A 26,437-nucleotide genomic window follows, 5' to 3' on the forward strand; every position below is an offset into this window, starting at 1 on the left:
AAATGTATTTGATACAGTTACCAATGACATATATCCCCCATCAGAATTATAGTTTTAAAAGTATTTGGTATTTATCTGATCCCTTCACTCTGCTCAACAGGATTCTGAGAAAAATTTTAGTGCGCTTAATTTTCTGTCTATGAATCATTTACAAAAACTATTCATGAACTTTCTGCAGACTCATTCCTTTGCCATGTTTCAGTCCAAATGCCAGATTAAATTATATGACAAATATATTGTGTTTAGTCTCTAATGTGACTGGTACTGTGACAATGAGATTCACTTTCCATTATTATAGGTGGATCACTCAGCAGTAAATCATCTTCACCCAGTGTGGAGCTAAGTTCAGAGTTCACAAAGTTTGGGATGTTGAAATGAGCAAGAAAAGCTTCTTCGTTATCTTCCATCATGTCCAGCTGTGCATTCAGACCAACAGGGCCACCAGTTTTCACCCGGCCACTCAGTTCACCGCTGTTTGGTTGGGTTTGAGCTCTGCGGCTTTGGCTGAAGGCCCGTTCTCCTGCCTGCTCTTCTTCATTAATGTAGCAGTTAAAGAGAAAGCGAGACTCCTCCAGTAAGGGTCGAGGTAAACCAGCTCTGGTGTTTTCTGACTCCCTAGGACGCCCTAGTTCTTCAACACAGCTAGTCAGATGAACGCAATCTTCACAAGGTTCAGCACTCCTGTGTAAGCAATGATATTGAGATTAAGTATTTCACATATTGGTATAAAATATATAATATATATACAAAATATGAACACAATTACATAAATTGGCATTATACTATATGTCATAAATCTACATAAAATAGCCCAAAACAATGAATTGAGAAATATAGGCATTCTTAGAAAACCAGTTGGCATGCTGTATATAATTATACTGCATCTAATAAATTAATTTCATTTGGCAGATTATTTTCCCCAAAGGTGACAAAAGTCAAAATATTGTGCCACAAAAGTATTGTCTATTTTAGAAATAGCATTAGATACTAGAAGTAGGTTAAAATACTTTAATCACTTGATTGATTTTGTGTGTAAAAAATCTTTGGATATTAGACGTTTATAAAATCAAACCTGCCCATTTCATACCAACACCCGTGCCACATACAAATTTATTCTGGTGTCTGTTGTGACCATTAACTCTTTGCTGGTAGTTCTTGACCTTTATCTGCATGATTTTTTGCATCGGGCTTATACGGGCTTTGTATCAACTATACAGATGTTCCTAATAAAGTGTATGGTTAGTGTGCGCACATGAATAAATAATATTAACAATAAAAATAAATAAATAAATAAATAATAATAATAATAATAATAATAATAATAATAATAATGAAAGAGTGAAAGTAATTTATATGGCACACAATATAAATTATTTCTTCATACACCCCAGCATTAACAAGATACCAACCTTCACTATAATATGACTTTCGTCAAATTCATACAGTATATCACATTTTCACATGTAATGGCAGACTGCTGTTTCACAAAACACAGACCCAGACATCTAAACTATATCTTACATTTCTTCGATTAAGAAATATTGCTCATCTAACAGTGCTGTTCGACAGTCCTATTAAATTCTTAAATCAGAGGTGTGGACTCATCTTTCATAACAGCTTGACTCATATACAGACAGTAGTAATTAGGTTTTTATTAATATGTTCTTGTTAAACATTACCTTCATATTGTACCTACTGTTCCTAGACAGGGTATGATAACGTAAAGCCAAAAAAGACTTATAGATTTATATATGTGCTGTTATCTAAACAGTCTTTGAGCTTTTAAAAAAAATCAGGACAAAAAAAGAGAAAAATGCTGAATACTGCTACAACAACAGTAATAACAGGAATAAAGTGTTAAAATATGTTTATTAATGTATTAAAATCTTTCCTTTTTCTGATGTCGTAGGCCAGTTTAATCATATGTAAAGGTTTAAACACCTCATGATATATCCACAAAGCTTGAGCAATTTAGGAGAAATGTCTAATTTACAACATTTAAATTTTGTATTTCACGCTTTGCTATAATGTCACATCAGGGTTAAAACACATTATCCTATCAGATAGTGGTGAAAAAAAAATCATTAGTCAATGAATAAGTGCATATATGATTAGCTTCACCTTTATTCTTCATGTAACTGCTAAATTAGTAATTAATTTAATATATTCATTATTGATTATTTCTTAAACTACTTAATGGAAATGTGTATAATCTTGTAAATAAATTTTCTCGGATATAAATAAATCCATTTTTACATTTTAATAAACAATTTATTTTACTGCATGAAGCAGATTTTTGGTTTTAAGTTACCACTGTTTGCCTTACTGGTTTAAAGGTTTAAACTGCATCTGTGCACTCTCATACATTACAGATGTAAAATAAGCACTTCTCTAGAGCAAGTCTGCAAGTGCTTTAAGGTGATTTTAGTTTGTTTTCTCATAAAAGAGCATGTCCTTCCATTTTCAGCATATGAAAAAGGAAGGACATGGTCCTTTATGAGAACTTGCTAGGAATCATTAAAATTAAGTCTTGCTGAAGAGCCATTTCTTCCTGAAATTACCAGCCTATTATTTCTTTAACAAACTCTGTGTAAAGATCTATATGATGATTGATTAATTTCATGTTAATCACACAATGTGATTACATTGAATATTCCCAAATCATTGTATGAGTTGAACATAAATAAATAATGGTAAAAATTGGTTTGCGTATATTAAACTCATTAAACAGAATTTAGTATATTTAATTACAATCAGTAATTAATTATAGTATACAGTATAGTATAGTATATTTAATCAAATACAGCCTTTGGACTATACATTTGTCATTTGGACCATATGGCATTTTGGTTACTCATAGGACTGACATTTTCAATCAGCAATTGATAAAGTCTGGAAATGTTTTTATGTACTCTACAGTAACTGTAATGGTCCAAATACCAGTGCCTTGCACTTATATTCTAATCCAGCTGCAGACCCTGTTTCCTTTCCTTCAGCGCCAATGTCTGCCAACTGAGAAAAAAAAAAAAAAGATGTCTTAATGGAACTATTGATAGTAGACCATAAAAGGTAGTTGGGTTTATTAAGTGAGATATATTTTATCTTTAAGCCACTTTTAATGTGTTTTACTAAATATTCTCAATATTATTCTTAGTGTCTGCCCCAGTGAACTATTAAATGATATGTTTTTGATAGAGTGCACTCTGGTTACAGGAATAAATACGATGAATGCTGTACATAAACACACAAACCTATGATAATAATCATGTAGAAACTATGTAGAAATCTTTTAGCTTGAGAAATCAGGCACAGTATTTCATCAGGATAGTCTGGTTTTGTGACAGGTTAGAACTGTGCCTTAGCCACTTTGAAACTTTTTAATAGTGTTCTGTCTGCTTTGGGAACCAATTAATATTGTGCTCAAATATAATATTTATTGAACAAGCTAAAGCCTAAAGCCCTAAACAGACTGAGAAGTACTGGGGTCAAAGACATCACATTGGCTTGGTTTTCTGATTAAAGTATGTTTCTATCTATTGTGACCTTGGAGAGCAGCATCTTTAACTCAGCCTCAGTGATGATCTTTTTTTTTTTCCCCTTCTCTATAATCTTGGACAAATGTAGTTTGTTCAGTGAAATTGGTATAATGTGTTATTGCTACAAAATTTTAAGAAATTGAAATTCATGAGAGTTAAAAGCATAGCACTAAGCTGGCAGTGTGAGGCTGTGATGGAAGAAGGGTTTATTTCAGATTCCCAGAGAAAAAGAAAACAGCAATTTACTTTTATTTTCTTATTATAGCTTTTTATCTTGAAATGTAATTTGATCTGCTATTTCCTATTTGTATACAGTCCCACAATTTTAACATTTTCTCACACCAACACTAATCCTTTGTAATATTATTTTTTCTTCTTAGAAATTGCAACCTTTTATAAAAATACATCAACTATGCTGTAAACCTGATTTAGGCTGTTTGCTGTATATACAGTACCGCTTTTAGTACCAATGCAAGTTTGGACACAGAAATTTTTATTCAGTGTTTTTTCTTTATTTCTCCTGGGGTTTTTTTACATTGTCTTCAGTATTAATGTATGATGTTAAAAATAATAAAAGCAAAAAAAAGGTGTGTCCAAACTTTTGATTGATGGTGTGTAATATTTTAAGAAAGTTCATGTAAATAAGGGAGATGATATTCTCATTGTGATAAATGAAGGCATGTTGTACAGTATGTCTACGATGTTTAAACAGACGTTTAAATAGACTTGTTCTTGAACGTTTGCTCACACATCAATAAACCATAGCATTAACACCACATAACATTAAAAATGATTACCAATTATAAACCAGGGTCATAGGCACCCAGGGAACATCTATGCCTGTGGGTGCAAAGGCCAACCCATCTATTCCAATCCCACAGAAAAGCCAGTGCAGCACAAATTGCTGAAAAATATTAAAGCTGGCCAGGACAGAATAAAAACAAGGGACATGGCAGACCAAGAGTTCAAGGTTGTTAAATAGGACCAAAAAATTCCCTAGATCTTAATCCAATCGAGCACTTAAAGGAGCTTCTGCTAATGTCCTGATACCAAATGCGCCAGAAGACACATTTAGAGTCCTTGTGGATGCATTAAAGGGGTCAGAGCTGCCCAGATAACACAAGGGGAACCCACACAATATTAGGCATAATGTTTTAAGTTTGTAATGTTATGGCTAATCAGTGTATATGGCCAAAGCATCAACTAACATATTATGTACTACTGTTGAAGCTGTACTGTTTTTTTTTTTTTTTTTTGGTCTTTGCTTAATCTGTACAGTTATAGAATCTTGCGTACCTACAAACAGCCACAAACTGCCAAAATCTAATTCTTTGTGTGTCAACATACTTGGCAAATGAAACCTGATTCTGATTCTGTTTTAGAAAATAAACACATTGTAAACAGTTAGACTCGATACGCAACTTTGTGGTATAAAAATAAATGTATCATACAAACTTTTTTAATTCATATGAAACATATTTTGTGATTCTGTCAACAAAAATCACAGACATGCATTGAATTCATGCATATTTTTAATCATAATTAACATCTTTGCTAGAAGCTTGTAGTGCAGACATCATTAGTTGTTGGATAGGCTTTCTGCATCACCGCAGGGTGATTTCCTGCTTTTCTTGTATCTGGTCTTCATCAGTGTGTGAAGGATAGGTTGCTTTTATTCATTAAAAATAAATAAAATGTCTGAATGCATTCAGTGTTTTTTGCATCATTTTCTACTGCTTGATGCAACACTGAGTGTTAGGGCTGTATAAAGGGAACATCTTATTAGTGTAGATACAGAAGTGAAGAGTCAGTTGTGTGCCAGACCCTGAGATTACACTCCCACATTTCACAATGATGAGTGAAGGGTGCAGAAGACTCAGTCTGTGTGAGTCTTGTTCGACAAAAATAATTACACACTAGAACACTTTGATGTTCAGTGCCACTGGACTTCAGCCTTATAGAAAATGTATAAGATTACTTTGAACAGCAAATGAAACAATAAAATAGGCATCATCAACTCTAGATTAATTGCCCCAGAGTAAGCAAGTTTTTCTTTAATTAGGGATGCACTTATACAATTACTGTATTTTTTTCAGAGCAAAATATGAACAGGGATACTTATACTGAAATGAAATTAAATGTATACTACATATAAGTTATCAATTATAGAGCAACATAGTATATTTTATTTATCTTTTTATATGTTGGTTCCTACTAACAATAAACTCCACATGCTGAGTTGCATGAGTTTTATGTTCAATATAATGAAGTACAATATTGTGTTTGTACCGTATTCTTAATAGCAAGCGCAAGTGCACCTGACCTAAACATGCATGACAGTATATGGAAACCTCATTAATAAAAATAAGCACAAAATGTCCTGAATTGCAAAGTGACTCCTGGTAATGTTTAGAACCCTGGCAACTTTACTGTCCTGTGATTGCACAAATTTAAGGCACACTGGACTCAATTTAGCTAATACAGTACTTTCCCTGTACAAGGTAAAGATACTCAGTCATAAGCATAACACCATGAGCTGTTTTACGATGTTCCTTATAATGTGGAAGGATAATGCAGGTCGTCATTTTGATATTGTCAGGAAGCATCGGTTATAATCTGCTTTGCTTTACTTGTTATCAATAATTATAAATGTTTTTACATGTGCTAATATAAATAAATGGAAATTAACATATGCCTAATTGTCAGACATGCTAGTCTTTGGTTTATTCCTCCAAACACTATTCTAGGCCTTTTAGGTGCTTCTAGCGTAGCTCTATTCTTCAAACATTGCCTACTGTACTTGTTCATTCACTGTGATCATTCTTTGGTTCAAAAGAGTTTCTAGAAACACCAATTAGCCTAATCCGAATGTCACTGGGCTATAAAAAGCATAGGGAGAACACGCAAACTTAACGCATCCCTGACCAACATACCCGCATAAGTATCTAAATGCAGTGTAGTAGTGTATGCTGTAGATTTCCCTCCACTATAGAGCCAAATATGTTGAAGAAGGACAGTGCTCCTGTGTGCAGAGTGAGGTCCATAAAGACATTAGTTGCCATGATGGTGCGTAAAAACACATCTGTGCAGGGTCCTGGCCTCAATCAAACTGAACTCTGTACAATCCCCACTTGCCTAACATTATGGGCTTCTATAACCATATTAATACAATGGAGTGTTGAAGGACAAACAATTTATTACATTTAATGGAATTAATATGTAAAAATAGGTAATATGCAAAGTATGTTTTTTTAAATAAAACTTGAACATATTCAATTAAACTATTTAAAATTATGCACCAGGTGTTTAAAAAGTCCCCATAAATATGTCTTTAAAAACTTTTACTATACATACTTTATATAGAGTTAAAGACTTATAGGTATATAGACTTTTTCCCCAGATATATCATAAGACAAAAGAGCTTTTAATTAAAGGAGAACATATTGAAATATAACTCATAGCTGGATAATAATTTCCCAAGGTATGCAGACTTTTGGAGCACCCTGTTATATAACATGCCCTTGAATTCTATAATCCTGCTTATCCATGTTCTAGTAATACTTCTTTTATGCATTCCAAACGTATTAAAGGATTGCATGCATATTATCCCAAAGAAAAGGATGAGTCATCACTTGAGTCAGCAATTAAATAAAATTAATGAGCAAAAATATATAATTTTAAACACTATTGTCCTCTTATATATGAAAACCTTAATTTGCTTGCTTTGCTTTCTGTCACAAGACTTCACATTTTATGTTGGTTTGATGTAGGTTCTTTGTTTGCATATGTACAGTATCATCAGTTATAAATGTCAAATCTTTAAAGCTCTGCAGCTGGTTGATAAGGCAGGGATAGTGGTTTTACTGCAGATTGACTTCTATTCGGGTGTGATCTGAACATTTAATTCTTTCATTTTCTTTGCTGTACAGCTGAGATTTTTTTAATCGCATTAATGAAAACTAACAGCTAATAGACGGCTAATAAGAAGCTCAAACCCTACGACTACTGTACCAGGTTGCCACTGCTGGGACCTTAAGCAAGGCCCTTAACCATTAACTGCTCAGATGTATAATGAGATTTTTTTTTAAAGTCGCTGTGCCAAATGCCTAAATGTACTGTAAATGTAAGAGGCAGTTCACAAACACATATACAGTGCCGTGAAGTTTATGTCCAGAAGAGATGAGGAAAAAGGTAATTGACTTGTATCAATCTGGGAAGGGTTATAAAGCCATTTCAAAGGCTATGGGGCTCTTTTGGAGTGAACCATGGTGAGAGCCATTACCCACAAACAATGAGCAGAATGACCACTCATCCTGGAGCTCATAAAAAAGACAACTTCCCATAATCGCATGAATTCTGCACTCTACCTCAACTCAAGCAAATTTTGGTTATACAGTACAACACATGTACTGTATAACCAAATATGTACTGTGTACAACACTTTTTCACAACATTATACATGAAGACACATGACCACGAGCAGATAATGAAGCAAGTATAGGGGACACAAAGCAAACAATTATGAATAAGATGGTTATTAACATAAATGGGTAACTACCTCTCTTAACTGTGATTAGTGTTCAATGCATTTTAATGAGGCACGTTCCTGGGATTGAATTGGTTTAAGCATTTACTAGTGCTGGAGGTGCGACTTACTCTGGATGCGGAGCTCCTGTCTTGGTTAGAAGAGTAAGCACGAAGAACATGAAAATGACAAACACTGCAAGACCCACCCAGAAGCCAATTACAATGGAATCTGTAACATAAAACTGAATTTAAGCATCTTTGATGGAAATGTTAAGAAGTGATCAATTTCAGTTTATTGTTATTAGAGCTGTTCAATGTTTACTATGGATGTTGGATCTGATTGCATGAATGTGCAGGTCTATTGTTTTATACAGCTCTGAGATTGTGGCCACACACACAAACACACACACACACATAACACATTGAAACCACGAGAATGCTACTATTTAAATCACGAAACTGTAACAGAAGGTGTCTGATCTTAGATTTGAAAATCAGAATTAAGGCTAAAACTCCGTTCACAGTTAAAAGAAGGCATGACTTACATTTGTGCGCCCTGAGTCCCTCAAAGGAAACCGGCTCCTCTTCATCGTAGTATTCGTATCTCCATTCATAATCAGTGTGCAAAACGCCAGCAGTAGCGTTTGGGTGCTGTAGTACAGGCATCTCTCTAACTGTGTAATAACGGGGCAGGACTGAAGGAATCTAGTTCTAGTACGGGCGCAAATCCGTCATAAAATAGGACGCGTAGTGTTTGGTTTCTGACAGTGTGTTCATCTGCCTTTACAACGGGGATGCGAATAACAAAGAATACACACGCAGTTTTCCAGCATATGATAAACCAAATCTGCTGTGTAAATCCATCCCCTAAAATCCCGAAGCGGATCCGCGCGGGTGAGAGGAATCCCGCGGCTCGGTGCTGTGCTCGCTCTGCCCCGACGCAGCTCTGCTCAACACCGCTACAATCGTCGTGAAGGACTCGCGCGCGAATCGATTCTTTCTGAACGAATCTTTCGAGAAACGAGATTTGGGAAGCGCGAAGGAATCGAATGTTCTGGCTTCATGAAACATCATATGTCCAAAAGTATGCGGACACCAGACCATCATACCTACAGCACTCCTTCTTCCCCAACTGTTGCCACAACAATAGGATTCCTTTGTGTGCTTTAGATTTAACATCCCTTCCCTAAAGGTAAGCATCCCTACCCTTTTCCAGGATTAGCTACAATACCCATGTGCACAAAAGCAAGCTCCATGAAGACATGGGTTTGTTAAGGTCAGTATAAAAGAACTGTACAGAAGTGTCCTGTATGGAGTCTTCACCTCAACCCCACTGGACATCTCCAAGAAATGGGAAACCGAGATTGTACCAGACCTCGGTGCCCAACCTCACTGATGCTATTGTGGCTGAACGGGAAAAGCATCCACATTCACACATTCAGAATTCTAGTGGAAAGTCTGCCCTGAACAGGGAAGGTTTTATACCAGCAAAGGTGGGGCTAAATCTGGATTTGGGTGTTCAGTCAAGCTCATATGAATGTACGGAGTCCCTATGGTGACATTTGGAAATATACATATGAAGCATGGGAATGGGATACTATTTAGTGGCCATGATTTAATAGCATGTGGGAATGAATTCATATACAGTAACATGTGCCAGTGACATACTATGACATGTATGGCCACAACTTAACAGGGCAAGTGGCTTCATAGTGTTATTCTGTGTGCCAGTGATAATAAAGGTAATCGGTCATTTATACTAATGGTTATATGTCAACATGCTAGGTGTTGTGTCCATTAAAATTATTAAAAAGTTGTTTTAGTGTCTTGACATTATATTATATACTGTAAATTTATATGCAAGATTCATTATTTCACTTAAACTGATGTTAGTGGTTTGTCTTCATTAGTGGCGCATTGCAAAAGTGACTTGTTACAGAAACCTGCTCCTTTTGGTTGTTGTCAATGATTACATTTTTTACTTTTCAATATAGTAATACAGTAAGTAGCAAATGTGCATAATGATATCCTCCCACACCTTAGTAAGTCATGGCCACAGAATAATATTTATTGGCCCTGCACGTCACTAATATGATAGTCAGGTTTTTGCATAATTTGGGCCATATAATGGATTCTAAAAAGCTTGCAGATTGCAAAGCATTCAATCAAAATGTTTGTGAATAGGAGATATTTTTGCAACTTCAATGCAACATTTTCGAAACTCTGTAACCATGAAAGTTAGTTAGCGTATTGAATGGCACTGTCTTTGAAGCCTATGGTGTGACAAAAGGGTGCAAAATGCCTTAGAAGTTCATAAAATTATATCACAACACTGCAGAATTCTGGAATCTGACTGATTAGTACAGTAGGTGTTGATTTTTTTTTATTATTTTGTTTTATCACAGTTCTATGTTAAATCAGTAATACTAATAAATTATCATACAACTTATATGCCAAATGATCCACACAATATAATTCTAATAATATATGTATTTTTAAAAGGGATATGTTACAAAGAAGGCAAACAGTTGTTGTTATATAGTGAAATTTTCTGTAAGATTTTTTGAACATTTATAAAAAAAAAATGTCTCCAGTATCAGTATTTTGTCTGTAAGTTAGTGAATAAGTTACTGAAGAGCCTACAAAATTTTGGCTTCCTTGTTTCTCTGTCACATTATGAAACTGACAAACTTTTCGTTTGCCTGTTATTTGTCTTATGAACTTCAGTCCATTCATCTAGTAATCTCTGTAATCCAACTAGGGACTTTGAAGGCCAATAGTTATTACCATTATATTTATTCACAATTTACGACCCTTCTTGGACAACCGGTCACAATTCACATGTGTGTTCACACAACCTTGTCCAGTTTTGTAATGCCAATAAATTTAATCTGCATGTCTTTGGATAGGGGAGGAAACCGGAGGAAACTGGAGGTGCAAATCTATCATCAACCATCACGCCACCACCGAACTTCACTAGAAAGAAAAATATATAGACTGTTAAGGGAATGACTATAGCCTCTCCACTTTCACTTTGTATAAGAGCATTGAATATCTTCCTATAACAGCACACGCCATTTTATTTCTTTTACATTTAAAAAAGTCATTGTTTTCATTGTCCATTTCACATGTCCAATATCACTAGTTCATCTTTTGCCAGTCATGAAATTTACGAATATAATAGAAAAATTTTAAGACAAAAAAAATAAGTCAGCTATGAAAGGTCAATTACTCCTTTGAAATTTATACCTCAATGAATCCTTTGATTATTGTCAAACTAGAATAAATAATACACCATCAATAAAATCTGCATAGTCATGTGCATGGCTAGGTGGTGTCACCCTCATTTTGCTATTGCCACATCCCTCCTTCCACCTCCTGCTGGAAAAGACTAATCAGAGTCAGTGTGCTAAAGCTTGGTGTGTGACACAGTATCTCATGAGTTATGTGTGAGATTGCCTCGTGACTTAGTCAGATCTGTATTCATTACTAAAGAACAAACAGCAGGCTAAACAGATCACCCTAATTGGCAATTCACAACACAGATCAGCAACATGATTTATTAAGCCAGAAGGGAGGACAAATCTTGTAAGTTATAATTAGTATTTCAAATCTTATGCTTATGCTATTTTAAAATAAATGCTTTTCTTATCCAGAAAAAAAAAATATTAGCTATCTCTGTAGGCATAATTGAACTGCCCTCACAGTGCTCACTTTCAAGTATAATATTGTCTCTTAGGCTTTAAATGTATAGCCAGGGAGGGTGAACATGCACACCTTTATGGCTTCTTTATGCAGCTACTTGAAAGCGGATAACAGGAAGCTATTTCCTGATATGATGTCTTGGCTCTCTGGTTAAGCAGGAGTGTTTCTGAGAAAGTGGCAAAAGCAATTTTTATTCTATTGGACTCACTTGTCCATATTAAAATGCAAGCATGGATTTATTTGGGGCATTTTTATTCATCAGTGTTTTCAGTTTCAAAAAGCCAAAGTGCAAATTGTATAATTTTAATATTTGGACATACTTTTGTTGTGACAAATCATAGAAGGACTTTTATAAAGAAAAAGTAGTTAAAAAGTACAACTACGTAGGTCAGCTTTGATGATGATGGATAGAACAAGCAATTAGAATAATCTGGTAGTTCTAAGTTATATTTTGTACTTTACACCACCAAAAATACATTACAGACCCATTAAGACGCCACAAGATATTTGAAGGTGTTTTGTAGTATATAGCATCAAGACGTTAGCAGCAGAACCATTAAGTCCTGTAAGTTGTGAGTTAGGATCAAAATTGTTTGTCAAGCACATCTCTCAGGTCTTCATCTCTCATGGTACTCAAACTATTCCTGAACAAATTTTACAATGTGACAGGATGCGTTATCCCGCTGAAGGGAGCTACTGGAGTTCTTGATCTGCAACAATGTACTGTACTGAAGATAGATAATACATGTTAAAGTAACATCTACTGTATATGATTACTATGGCAAAAGGTTCCCAGCAGAGCATTTGTTTGGATTTAAAAATGCAAATTATGATGTTTCACAAAAGAAATTGTGGGTGTAAAATGTATTTTTCTCCCTGTCCTGAGATTATCATGGACAATACAAAAGTTGACAAACTTAGTACCACATTTATGAGGCAAGATATCTAAAGTAAGTACATAAAGTTAAAGAAAACATAAAAAAAAAATTAAAAAGGTATTAATAATGTTGCCCCGACGTTTGTCCAAATTTGCACCTTTTGTCGTCCATTTGTCATTGAATAGGTTAGATCTCTTGAGAAAGGTGTTCTGCCGAATTCTGAGTTTTGTTCTCACCTGAATGTGTTCTAGCTACAGCAGAGAAGATTAAAAAGAAGCACCTCAGGGAGAGGATTAACAGACAACTAGGGAACATCACTATGATTTTTTTTCTCATATTGTGATGGATATAAATATTATTGATAAACAGGAAGACAGAGACTTTGTCCTTGAGGTCAAATAAAGGTTTGGTATCAGTGCTATTTTACTTAATTATCACTGATAAAGCATCCAAATGCCAGAAATATGAAATTTTTGTGCTATACATGCATGGTTGTCTCAATGCAAAATGCAGTGTATTGTAAAATGAAACCAGTCATGAATGCAAATTGAAGGTTTCTTTGACCTAATTAGAGCTGTTAGTTCTCGCTCTTTTTTTTCTTCCTTTTTTTACATTGAAAGGCTATTGTGTGTCCAAAAGAAATTCATACCATAAAAAAGATTTGAAAAAAAATGTCACTGCAGGATTAATATTGATTTATTGAAACATGTTAAAATAATTGATTTTTATTAATTTGTTCTATATTGATGTGTAATAATTGTATTTTACATGAGTGTACTCTATATTTGCTTAATGCTGTTAGTTCATTTCCTTTCCAATTTACAAGCTTGGTGAAGAAAATGCCAAGAAATGATAAAATAAAGTATAGGCATTAATATATTCTACCAAATATAAATAAATTATAGTAAATCTATAATTTCTATCTCTGCAGGATTTCTATAATTTGTATTCAAATTTTTGGATTGATATTTGGATATTTAATTTATTGTATACCCTATATGTCTAAAAGGACACCTTTGATCATCACATTCATAAGGCCTTTTGCTGAGCATCCCATCTCAAACCAGTGTTGGTAATATAGAGTTGGTCTCTTATTGGTTACTGTAAAAGCTTGTAGTTGAGATCTTCTGCAACTAATTTCAACTATATTTTAGGGTTGCTCTAAGAATTTGTGCCCAAGAGCCAAGAGGGGTCTACTATAGGTCTATATGGTGGCTTAAGAATGTTACAATTCAACATTTCAGTAAATTAGTGTAGGTTTATTTACTCTGTATCGTCTGTGGGAAAATATTCTTCTCTGCATCTCCAGGATCAGGGCTTGTTTTGACTGCTTGCATAGTGCGCTGTGTTCACCTGTGTACCTCTTCCACACTGTTCTGTATACCTCCACAAATTTGCCTACTGCTGCATGCATTTTTTTTATCTAGACTAAAGAGTAAATCAAACATCGCACAGAGACTAAATTGGGCTGTAAATAATGACTATCCCCAAAAGCAAATAGGTTGATGAAAGTTTTTTTTCATCTTATAACTTGAAGGGATGAATGCTTCTAAATCTAAAATGTCCATGTACTGAAGGTAAGAATATGTTGTTTTCCTTTACCAAAGTCAACATAATATTATTTGAACGATACATACAAGTTTTAGTGTCTGCAATCTGTGACAGTAATAATATGTCTTTCAAAAGAAAGTCTTTTAGGAGTTGTTGTTTTTTTTTTGGTTGCTTTTAATAGATACAGGCAGTGATGTTACGTTGTACTCTTGCTGTTTCTCTCTACTGTAATTAAATCAATATGCTTCCATGGAAACCACTTTTCATCATCTGAGCTGTTGGTTAGCATGAACAGTGAGACACGTGTTTGACACTTAACTGTGTGTGTGTGTGTGTGTGTGTGTGTGTGTGTGTGTGTGTGTGTGTGTGCACGTATATGTGTGTATGCGCGTATGTGTGTGAAAAGCCATCGGCAATTAGGATATATGAAAATTCTTCAAATGAACATCTGCAAATGAACATAGGCACAGCAGGCACAATCACAATATAGTAATTGCAAATATTTGGCATTGCACATTTATATGCTATTTCATTAAATAGAAGGTAAAGTACAATTTTATAAAACTATGTTTTTATCTTTTTAATTCATCCTGGGTTTGATCTGGAAGGAAACTTTGGGTTACCAGAAAGGTGCCTATATAAATAAAATGCATTATTATTATTATTATTATTATTATTATTATTATTATTATTATTATTATTATTATTGTTGTTGTTGTTGTTATTTTCTTTTTTAATTGTTGATAGAAAACTCCTAAAATAGTTAGAATATTAAAGGCCTGAAAGTTTCAGACAAAACCAAGTCTTTCAGCTAAAGTGTGCTGCTATTTTTGTGACAAATTGGACAAAAGTACAGAGGTTGTTTTTAAACGTGTCTAGAATTTCATATAAAATCAGAAAGAATGGTTGCTGTGCTCAAGTCACCAGTTCAAAACAAGATAAAACATGACTTTCTTACTCACTCACTCATCTTCTATACCGCTTTATCCTGTATTCAGGGTCGTGGTGACCTGGAGCCTATCCCAGAAGGCTTAGGGCACAGGACAGAGAGCCAATCCATCGCAGGACACACACACATGCACACTCTCACACACTCATTCACACACTACGGGCAATTTGGGAATGCCAATTAGCCTAATCTATATGTCTTTGGACTGTGGGAGGAAACCGGAGTACCCAGTGGAAACCCACCAAGCACAGGGGGAACATGCAGACTCCATGCACACAGAGACAGGAATTGAGCCTGGCCAGGAATCGAACCCAGTCCATAAAGTTACTTAATCCTAGAATACATACAGTATTCTAATAAATCCTTTGAGGTGAATTAATTAAAACTCACCAATGTGCGAAGGCAAGAGTGGTAAATCTATCCTGGGGGCAGGATGTGAAATATTTAAAATCAAAAGAAATTAAAAAAAATTATTTTTACCACAACCTTGTAATTTAAGTTTCCTAGTCTGGATATTTTGTTTTTTACTCTTAGGGGACATTAACATAACACATGAACCAACACTTTTTGTAAGAAAATAAGAACCCCACAAATTGTGGGGTTGAGGCAGGGTACCCCCTGGACAGAGGGCCAAGCCATCACAGAGCATGCAAGTACACATTCACTCACACACTCACTCACATAGTACAGGCAATTTGGAAATGCTAATTAGCCAAATCTTCATGTCTGAAAGAAAACCGGCGTACTTAGAGGAAACCCATGAAGTACAGGAAGAACATGCAAACTCCACACACACCTGAGGGGCGAGACCACAATTGTAAATCAAATCATTCCTTCATCAATGTAAATCAATCTCTCTATACCCAACTGTATTTCATTTACATAGAAAAACAAAATGAGAGTCTGGTGTTTACGAAATTAAACATTTGATGCTCCAATGTTCTGTAACCATTTTTATTTTAGAAAATATATTACTATTAGTTGCAGTTAATTTCAGAATTGGAAAAAACGACAAATAGAAGTAAAATTGCTAAATTCTTTTTTTATTATATGTACCCTATATTTTATTTCATGGAGTTTCAACAACTGGAACTCTACTTTAAGTTGTATCTCTGGTATTTGGTTAAAAAACAAGGCTCATGAGGATACATAATGATGCCTATGTGGCCTGCGTACAATATCGGTGAATTATGCATGAGTAACAGTAAGTGTTCAGCACATTTCTATGGCCGTTGTAGCCAATGTACTGTATATTTCACTAATGCACCACATGCTACAGTCTATATGTCATGAAGGTTACACAGATCAAAATGAACAGCAAAAGGAAAAAAGGAAAAGAGAAACCAGTGCGTTATTGGAAGAAAATGTCAATCTGCTTGCACATCTGAAATGGCATCCTGCAGTGCTTTAAAATCCAGCCCTATAAAGAATAAAAAAAAAAAAAGATATATTTTTTTCACACTGTAGCAATGGTCCATTGTTTCCTTGTGTTTCCCTTTTTTATGTCAGCATACATACAAAAATGTCATAGTTTAACCCACCTTTGTTTAGCCGGTGTGTGTAACAATCCCAGTTATGTTTGTTGGCAGAATCGTTGTACTATAAGTGCCAGTCCTACTGCATAGTATCTACACACTGTTGATACCTGATAGTCAAGAAAAGTATGTTAATTCTAGCATTAGGCATTAAGCATTAAGGTGGTTAAATCTCAAACTGCCCGTTAAAAAATTAAAAGTATGTATCCTTTCCTATATAAAACCAGTTTGACAAATATGTTTATATAGTGGATGCATAAGCATTACTCTCCTGAAAATGATGCGGGTTAGTTGGAATTACTGTTACATAGAGCTAGGCAAAACATCTCATAATACCGAAGTAGAAGCAAACCAATATACTGTAGGTAGCAAATTATTTTACAAATATAAAATTAAAGGTAAAAGAACGGTCGCTGTTAATCCCCTAAACTAGTTCTCGTTCAACATCGTTCAACTAAAAATGTGCAAATAAATGTATGTTCTCAGTATGAAATAGGATCCTGGAATGCCCCAAAGAGAACATGCCTAAACACATAGCATCATGCAGCCAAAGAGCAGGGTTAGTTACCAATACAAACATGGAAAATTTCAGCTGAAACTGTTACCGTCTGTTAACATTGTTTGACATTTTTTATAATTATTATACATTTTCTACAGAGTTTACAGTACAAATTACAAGCATATTTTTAAATCACTATGTACTATCATAGTCAGTGTACTATAATTTCATCTATATATGCATCTATTTAATTACCTCATCATTTATTTGGCTCATTCCACTAGAGACTCCTTCTTCTTTTACCACAGGTTTAATGCCTCTATTGGGAGTTTCATACATATCATAATCTATAGTGGATGTATAATCTGTAAAGTAAAACCTTAGTAATGTTAACAGGAAAGAAATTATTTATAAAATCCATTAAATTTTATTTAATTATTAGATTGATTATATCTTGGCATACCAACAGATTCATAGAGAAAGGTGTAATCTGCATAGTCATCAGTTGGCGTCACAGAGTCATATTCATAAGCACTACTATCTGTAGAACCTGTAAAAATGGGAGAAACAAACACTTAGAAGGAAATCATGTAGAAATGTACAGTATGTAGAGATGGTGGCACAGTGCCTTAGTGGTTAGGGGCTGTCGCACTTGATGTGTGCATGGAGTTTGCATGTTCTCTCCACGCTTTGTTTTCCTGCCACAGTCCTAAGACATGCAGATTAGGCTAATTGGTGTCCCAATACGCTCATAGTGTGTGAATGAGTGTGTATGTGTGTCCACCCTGTGATGGATTGGTACCCTGTCTCATGGCCTCCTGAGATCGGCATGGGTATGAAGGAAGAGTGAGTTTGTAGAGAACGGAGAGGAGAGCAGAATGTGTGTGTGTGTGTGTGTGTGTGTGTGTGTGTGTGTGTGTGTGTGTGTGTGTGTAATAGTTTGGAGTAATGACATTATTTCATTAAAAAGTCAAATCTTTAATTTTCTGAGCAGACTGCTTAAGGATAAACGAAGCTTGGTTATTTTATGTTGTCCTGATGTGAACTGATTTGGGGGGAAAATTTATAAAAAAGTCATGGCATAAATGGAGAAAAAAAAAAAAAAACCCTGGCAGAAGACACTTAATAAAATTGCAGTATTTATCCAAATCCAACCAACTGAAACACTGTGATGAACCCGTATAATATCTTGTAATATCAGTCATTGGATTTTCCGTTACTGAACCTGACAACTCACTGTTTTGCTCAACTACAGAATGGGTATCAACATGATCTTGATACATTCTACAGTCTTACCTTAATGCAGCTCATATTTACAGCCCATATCTAGAGAAAGTGCTTTTTTTCCTGGCAGCTATGAATGAGTGAAAAGAGCCATTTTGCACGCCCGCCACGCTGCTTTTTTAGTAATTTCCCTAGTTCTGATATAATCAGTGTGAAATAACTCACTTGTGCAATTTGATGAGTTGCTACATTCATTGTTCTTGGACTGGTTTTGAGACAGTGGGTAAATACCTGCACACAGCCCCCTTTTTTTGCACACATATTTGGTTAGCAGCTAAAACACATTTAGACAGCAAGATGAGCAGTGTAAATTTGTTAGATGATTGTCTGTACTTGTTCTGGTGTGAATGTGTGTGCAGGTTTGTGTGCATGTAGGTGTGCTTGCACATGCTTAGACAAGATTTTGTTATGGTAGCTATTCATTTCGGCATGACAAGGGAATAGATCTTTTACGAAGAGCAATTAAAGCAAAATGAGATATGTAAAAATAGTATGTACCTCGATGGCAATGTGTTTAACATGCATAGCAAATATGAGACTTTTTTTTATTATTATTATTATTTCTTTTTTTTTTTTTTTGAGGCAAGCAGACTCTGTTAGAATGTAATATTTGGAATGAACACAAAAAAATATAAACTGTCAACCTGAATTCCCCTCATATTTATTTGAGCATATTAGTAGCTGTATAAAAAAAAACAGCGGATCTCATTGTGGCTGAATTCTGAGTAATCAGCAAAGTAAAAACCACACAAAAGTAGTTTCAGATATTTTTGACATTAATATAGAAACAATTCTAGTTTCTTATGTCTTTATTGGTAAACAGAATACTAAACTGAACATAAACAAATGGTTATTAAAAAAGTTTATTTTATTAATTATAATATTTATTTTAATTAAGGTTATTAAAGTCAATTTTTTCAGCTTTCATCAGTCGCAGATTTATTCCCTTACAGTCTTTGACCACCTGCTTAATTACATAATTTAATTTAAGTTATTTGAATTTTAATTTCCATTTTAATTTTAAACTTAAATAACTCTCTTCTAGAACAATTTTTGCTGTAATGCATTTTTAAAGGAACTTTTTAGCCTGAAGGAACAAGAGTGTTAATTGTTATGTCAGCAACTTCCCTTAATTTATTATATAAATTTAGGAAGTCAACCATTGAAGCTAAAAAAAATTAATAAAAAACGGACAGAATTTTTTTTTTAAGAGGAATAATACTTACCCAAACATTGAGGCAGCAACAAAGCCCCTGTCACCCACAGACAAATCAGTCCTGTGTGCATGCTGAAGACGTATTTGAATGCAAAGGTCTGTGTGTGTGTGTGTGTGTGTGTGTGTGTGTGTGTGTGTGTGTGTGTGTGTGTGTGTGTGTGTGTGTGTGTGTGTGTGTGTGTGTGTGTGCGCAGTGAGAAACATGAACAGACACTATGAGATGTGTTTATGTACCGTGTTAAAGGGTGGAGAGGACGGGGTTGGACTAATACAGACTGACTAGTTCTCTTATTGGTTCTTTGGCCTTTATAAACCTACAGGAAGTTGACAAATTTAAGGGGAAAAAACATGATCTTAAGTGATCAGTCAGAAGAATTGTATTGATTTGCAGGGACTTTTTTCTCCAAGTGAATTTAAATCATGCCAGCTTGTATTAATTTTTTTTTTTTTTTTGATTGTTGGTTGATTAACTTGGTTAGTTCAAATAGCTCTTTGCTTGGAATGTTAGTTCCCTTATCTGCATGACAATCCTAGAGACAGATCCAAATATGCACTGGCTTCGTTCATGTTGAAAGGTTCTTAACCAAGTTCCAGTAATTTAAAATCCTTTTAATTGTTTTCTTTGCTTGATGCAGCCCAATAATTTGATGCATTGAATTGCAATGATGTTTCAGAATATGCTGCTTTGTACTTCTTCAGGAAGCAGGTCTCCAAATAAATAAGAAGGCAATGTTATTATAAGATCAATAATAAATACAGTGGGGGAAAATAAGTACAGATTTTCTAAGTTTGCTCACTTACAAAAAAATGAAGGGTCTATAATTTTTATCATAGGTTTATGGTAAAGGATTGAGACAGAATATCAACCAAAATCCAGAAAAAGCACATAATACAAATGTTATGAATTAAGTTGCATTTCAATGAGAAAAATAAGTATTTGATTCTCTACCAACCAACAATAATTCTGCCTCTTACAGACGGCAGAAGGTGCTTCTAACAACAATGTGGTACGTGTATAAAAGCACAAAAATCTCTACCTTCCATTCAAACCTCACCACCATCGGCAAGACCAAAGAGCTTTCTGAAACAAGTCAGAAACAAGATTTTAGACCTGCACAAGGCTGGAATGGGCTACAAGACCATCAGCTAGAAGCTTGGTGAGAAGGAGACAACTACTGGTGCGATTATTTACAAATGGAAGAAATACAAAGTAACCATTAATGGCCCTATATGTAAGATTTCACCTTATGGACTAAAAATACTCATGAGAAAAATGAGGGACCAGCCCAGGACTACACAGGAGCAGCTTGTGAATGATCTCAAGGCAGTTGGGAGCACAGTCACCAAACAAACCATTGGTAACACAATACGCCTGCATAGATTGAAATCCTTCAGCGCAGCAAGACTTCCCCTCCTCAAGAAGACACATGTACAGACCCGTCTGAGGTTTGCTGATAAACAGAGAAAGATTGGGATAAACTGCTGTGGTCAGATGAAACTAAAATTGAGCTCTTAGTCACTAACTCGACTCGCTGTTTTCAGAGAAAGAAAAATGCTGACTATGACAGTAATAACACCACAGTCCCTACAGTCAAGCACGGAGGTGGAAACATTATGCTTTGGGGCTGTTTCTCTGCTAAAGGTACAGATTGACTTTGCTGCACTGAGGGGCCAATGGATGAGGCCATGTGTTGTAAAATTTTGGATGAGAACCTCCTGAAGATGGGTTGTGGATGGGTCTTTCAGCATGAAAATGACCCCAAACATACTGCCAAAGCAACTAAGGAGTGGCTCAAGAATAAGCACTTTAAGGTCATGGAGTGGTCTAGCCAGTCTTCAGAACATAATCCAATAGAAAATTCAAAAGAGAGAGCTGTAACTTCGAGTTGCCAAGCAACAGGCAAGAAACCTTAAACATTTAGAGAAACTCCGTAAAGAATAGTGGATCAAAATGCATCCCAAGATGTGTGCAAATCTGGTAAACGACTACAAGAAACATCTTCCCACTGTGCTTTCCAGCAAGGGTTTCTCTACCAAGTACTTAGTCATGTTTTGCTTGGGGATTAAATACTTATTTCCCTCGTGGAAATACAATTTAATTCATAACATTTGTATCATGTGTCTTTTCTGGATTTTTGGTTGATATTCTGTCTCAATCCTTTACCATAAACCTATGATAAAATTATAGACCCTTCATTTCTTTGTAAGTGGGCAAACTTGAAAAATCTGTAGGGGATCAAATACTTATTTTCCCCACTGTATAAGGTGTTTGTTTTGTAGTTGTACAAGAAAAATTTCCTTAGAGTCTTTTATTATTGCTTAGCTAAGAGGGAAAAACCATGAATATCAGAATCAAATTTTCAGATTTTGATCTTTGGTTTTATTAGTAGCTATTGTCTATCTATAATTTTTTTTTAACCAAACAAAACTATGTATTAAAAGCTAGCCACATTCATTAAATAAAATGCTTTTATATATGAAACATTATTTGTATAATTCACTATGATTGATATAAATGTACAGGAAAAAAATCTCACAGCATGCCTTTTAATGTACATTGTTTGGGATCAATGGAATTAGCTCTAGAATATACTATTTACAAATTAATTACAAATTAAATAACAAAATATCCATTTAATGTTTAGTAACAGTTCCCCCTACAATAATTTATTAATTGTCATGTTATGTGTTAACAGGCATTAATATTAGACATGGTATTTACAAAACACAAAGTGAAATTTTAAGGTATGGCAATAGAGATTTGTAAAGGGGGAATTGCTTCATGTTTCGTTCTTAGAGAATAAAACTTAGAAAATCTGAATCTTAGCTCATTTTCCCAAAGACATGTAAAGAAAACAAGTAGAACAAATTGAAGTTTTGTGTTCAACAATAATGCAGGCTGACAAAAGGAACTAAAGCGGTGTGATTTGGTGGTTTGTCAGAGGAAGTAAAATTCATTGTTAGGCAAGGCAAGGCAAGTTTATTTGTATAGCACATTTCATACACAATGGTAATTTAAAGAGCTTTACATATTGTTGTTACAACAAAGATTTTATCTTCTTCTGTTTTATCTTTATTATTCATATTACCTATTCATGATTATTCTATCAGAAGAGAAAAACAAAAAGTGCCCCACTGTCTTGAACCACACAGTCTGACCTTTTGTTTCAGTCACTAATCTTAATGCATTTTAAAGATTTTTTAATAGAAACTTTCTTTAATTTGTGCCAATCATTAATAAGAACAGTGAGCTATTCATCTGCTTTAATTTGGTGAGTTGCAAAGCCAAAATGCACTGAGGTACTGCTGTGCCACAGACACAGTGTAGTCCATGAACATTAATGAGCCATAATACCCAAAGCAAATACAATATCTCAGCAGTTTCATAAAAACAAGTTCAAAGTCACAGAAAGCTTTAGGTCCTACGAAGTTCTTCTAGGGAATAAGCTCTATTCCTATGCAAGTAAGGACATATTTATAAAATGGTGGAACAGGGATTTTTTGCCAAATAATGCATCGTATTTACAATACACTTACATTTACAATTACATTTACGATATTGGCTCTAAAATACAGAAAAAAAAAATTAAATCCATGCATTTACATATCATAGCACGCCTACAAAATGTTTGTTAACCTTAAAAAAATCATTACATATTTTTTTATGAAAAAACGTCTACAGTTCAGAAATTTCCTTCCTCCTACAGGGATAATGTTTATATAAATGATTATTTTTGTTCAGTATGTTTGTTAATTTTTATAAAGGATTTTAACAGTGTTGTATTGCACTGGTCTCTGAATTAAAAAAATAAAATAAAATAAAAAACAGCTGGCACCATCACTAGTCTTCACTGAAAGGGCAAAAATAAATCCAACCTGACATGAAGCCTTTGAAGAACCTTTATGGTCTAGCAAGTTCATTAAGTGCAATTATTCATGCAAATGTTATGTTACTCAGTAGCATGTGCTGTAAACAGGGAATATTTCTGAATACAGGGTAGTTTATGTCAAAAGAAAAGAATTTATTTGATTGGGTCCAGTTTTGGTTTCATACTTCATACATTTCAATATCAGGGTTTGTTTTTGTGTATGGGATTTGAATATGCCCTTCGTGTTAATGGAAACAAAATGAGTCATGTTATTATCTATAGTAGTGTACAAAAGTCTGGAGCTATTTCTTCATATTAAATTTAATTAAATGATGCAGATTAAATGAAAGAAAAAAAAAACAAATGTTTTACTGTGACAAACTCTGAAAATTGCATAAGGACATGCAGCAGACAACCTTTGTCTGTTCTCACCACTCCGCATTCAGGATCACCAGTATATAAATCAAGTATTTTCGCACAATCCTATATCAGTGGCTTTATGACAAGGCGTGGAAGAAATGATGCACCCGTGATGTCTAGTGCCTACACATCTATAAGGGCAGTGTTATAATCGATGATGATGATGGTTCACCATTAGACTTTCAGGCTTTAATAAGGTGTCTTACAGTTCCTAACCCAGTTTTAGTACTTTCAATAATTCCTTCAGAGCCTCACGTGGAGGCCCCAGCTGCAGCACCCTTCGGAGCCTCACGTGGAGGCCCCAGCTGCAGCACCCTTCGGAGCCTCACGTGGAGGCCCCAGCTGCAGCACCCTTCGGAGCCTCACGTGGAGGCCCCAGCTGCAGCACCCTTCGGAGCCTCACGTGGAGGCCCCCACCTTTGTCCAGTAGCCCTTATTCAAGGCTCGCCGCCTTCGGAGCGACACCCCAGCACAGCGTCCAGCACCCGGCTTCGATGTCGGGCACCCACCGCTGCACAGCGGAGGAAAAGCCAGTACTGCATCGGCCGCCCGGATTGGGGGACAACACAGCACTGTCTTCAGGGGCTCTACTTCTCAGAGCAATACAGTGCTGCCCCCTCCGCCCGGCCTACAACAGCGATCCGGTGCTGCCTCCGCCACACAGTCGACTACGGGAGCTAGCCCGTCGGGGTCGGGTGAAAGGACACGGGACACCAGGGCAGTGCCATGGGACCACCAATAGGTGCGGTTTAAGGGGGGGGGGGGGTACTGTAAGGGCCCTCCACTAGAGGTCACTGTTTTTATTTTGTGTGGGAAACTGGGTCGAGCATTTTTGGTACCACCACTGTCATTTATGTGGGCATTTTGGTTTGTTCTGTTTTGTTATCTGTTTAGTTTGTACTTTGATTTTAGTTGTGTTGACTTGAGCTCTCTTATTGGCAATGTTTCTGTGTATGTTTTGTGTGTCTGTGTTAGTGGAGCTGATTCAGTCCTGTCCTCCTGTGTTCTTGTGTTTAGCTAGAGCAGGTAAGTAGTTAGGTGTGTGTGTGGCTAGGAGCATGATTAGCTAAATTCTATGTTGAGTTACAGTAACTAGCATGCTTCTAGCCATAGCCCCTCTGTGTCTCTAGCTGTCCTGTGTTGCCTACCTCCCTAGTTGCCCAGTGTGGCTAGCCTTTGAGTGTCCCCGTGCCTAGCCTTTGAGTGTCCCCGTGCCTAGCCTTTGAGTGTCCCCGTGCCACTGGGTGTCCCTTGTCTGTGTTTCTGTGCCCCTATTCCCTAGTGTGTTTAAGCTATTAGGTAAGTGTAGCTTAGTGCATGTTGGGGCTAAAGACATGCTTAGCTAGGTGTATGTGTAGCTGACTGCCATGGTTAAGCTTAGCTTAACCATGTTTAGCTAAAAGCCATGCCTAGCTGATTGCCAGGTCTTTAGCCCTCGTCCCGTCCCTCTCTTGGTCTCTCGTCTTTAGTCTTTACGTGTCTCCCGTTCTCTCTAGTGTCTCCCGTTCTCTCTAGTGTCTCCCGTTCTCTCTAGTGTCCGGTTTCAGCTCCACGCCTCGTTTGTGTCCTGTTATGTGTTTGTCCCCCTGCCTGTGTCTCGCCACAGGACGTGTTTGGTGTCTCCCCCTGCCTGTGTCTCGCCACAGGGCGTGTTTGGTGTCTCCCCCTGCCTGTGTCTCGCCACAGGACGTGTTTGGTGTCTCGCCACAGGACGTGTTTGGTGTCTCGCCACAGGACGTGTTTGGTGTCTCGCCACAGGACGTGTTTGGTGTCTCGCCACAGGACGTGTTTGGTGTCTCGCCACAGGACGTGTTTGGTGTCTCGCCACAGGGCGTGTTTTGTGTCTCGCCACAGGGCGTGTTTTGTGTCTCGCCACAGGGCGTGTTTTGTGTCTCCCCCTGCCTGTGTCTCGCCACAGGGCGTGTTTTGTGTCTCGCCACAGGGCGTGTTTTGTGTCTCGCCACAGGGCGGGTGTTTTGTTCCCCTGTCTGTGTCTTGCCAGAGAGCCCCTGTTAGCACAAAGTTAAGTATGGTTTAAGTTTGTTTGTTCCTTTGTTTGTATCTTTATACTTTGTGTTTACCCTTTATTAAAAGACTCTTTTTGGTTACACCACCCCTCTGCCTCTATGCCTGCTCCTTCCGCCCACGGCGTTCAACACCTGCCACAACACCCCGTTCATGACACTGTTAAAAATTGACTTATAACAAATTCTTTTTCAACATTTCAATTTGCAATGATGGCACTTTACAACATAAAAATACAAAACATAAATTAAGGTAAATTATTACCACATTTTTATAATTAAATCCCAATTATAAAGAGAAAAAAACACAAAATATTTTATCTAATACTACTTATTCTGAACAATACCAGCATCAAATTATGGGGCCTTGTAGTCATATCCTGTACATATCTTTGCAAAAGACAAAATAACCTCCTGAGGGAGATTCCTGCTTCGGGTCTGTGT

At 36.0% G+C, this 26,437-nt stretch overlaps 1 protein-coding gene across 1 annotated transcript; it reads right to left on the reverse strand.

Moving 5' to 3' along the window:
• Nucleotides 1-178: 178 nt before the first annotated feature.
• On the reverse strand, nucleotides 179-9,008 carry mrap2a (melanocortin 2 receptor accessory protein 2a). Its single transcript, XM_053495164.1, has 3 exons — nucleotides 8,609-9,008; nucleotides 8,193-8,292; nucleotides 179-681 (listed from the first exon to the last, which is right to left on the reverse strand). Exons 1-3 carry the CDS (start codon nucleotides 8,727-8,729, stop codon nucleotides 243-245), a joined length of 660 nt encoding a protein of 219 aa, XP_053351139.1. The 5' UTR covers nucleotides 8,730-9,008; the 3' UTR covers nucleotides 179-242.
• Between the last annotated feature and the right edge of the window lie 17,429 nt (nucleotides 9,009-26,437).

This window comes from Clarias gariepinus, chromosome 4, assembly GCF_024256425.1.
Source record: "Clarias gariepinus isolate MV-2021 ecotype Netherlands chromosome 4, CGAR_prim_01v2, whole genome shotgun sequence".
Classification (NCBI taxonomy): Eukaryota; Metazoa; Chordata; class Actinopteri; order Siluriformes; family Clariidae; genus Clarias; species Clarias gariepinus.

Coding starts and splice junctions, on each gene's coding strand:
- mrap2a (XM_053495164.1), bottom strand. CDS start 8,729: ATGCCTGTACTACAGCACCCAAACGCTACTGCTGGCGTTTTGCACACT. Junction 8,293..8,608: donor GGGACTCAGGGCGCACAAAT/GTAAGTCATGCC, acceptor TTTATGTTACAG/ATTCCATTGTAATTGGCTTC. Junction 682..8,192: donor ACAGGAGCTCCGCATCCAGA/GTAAGTCGCACC, acceptor TTGCTTACACAG/GAGTGCTGAACCTTGTGAAG.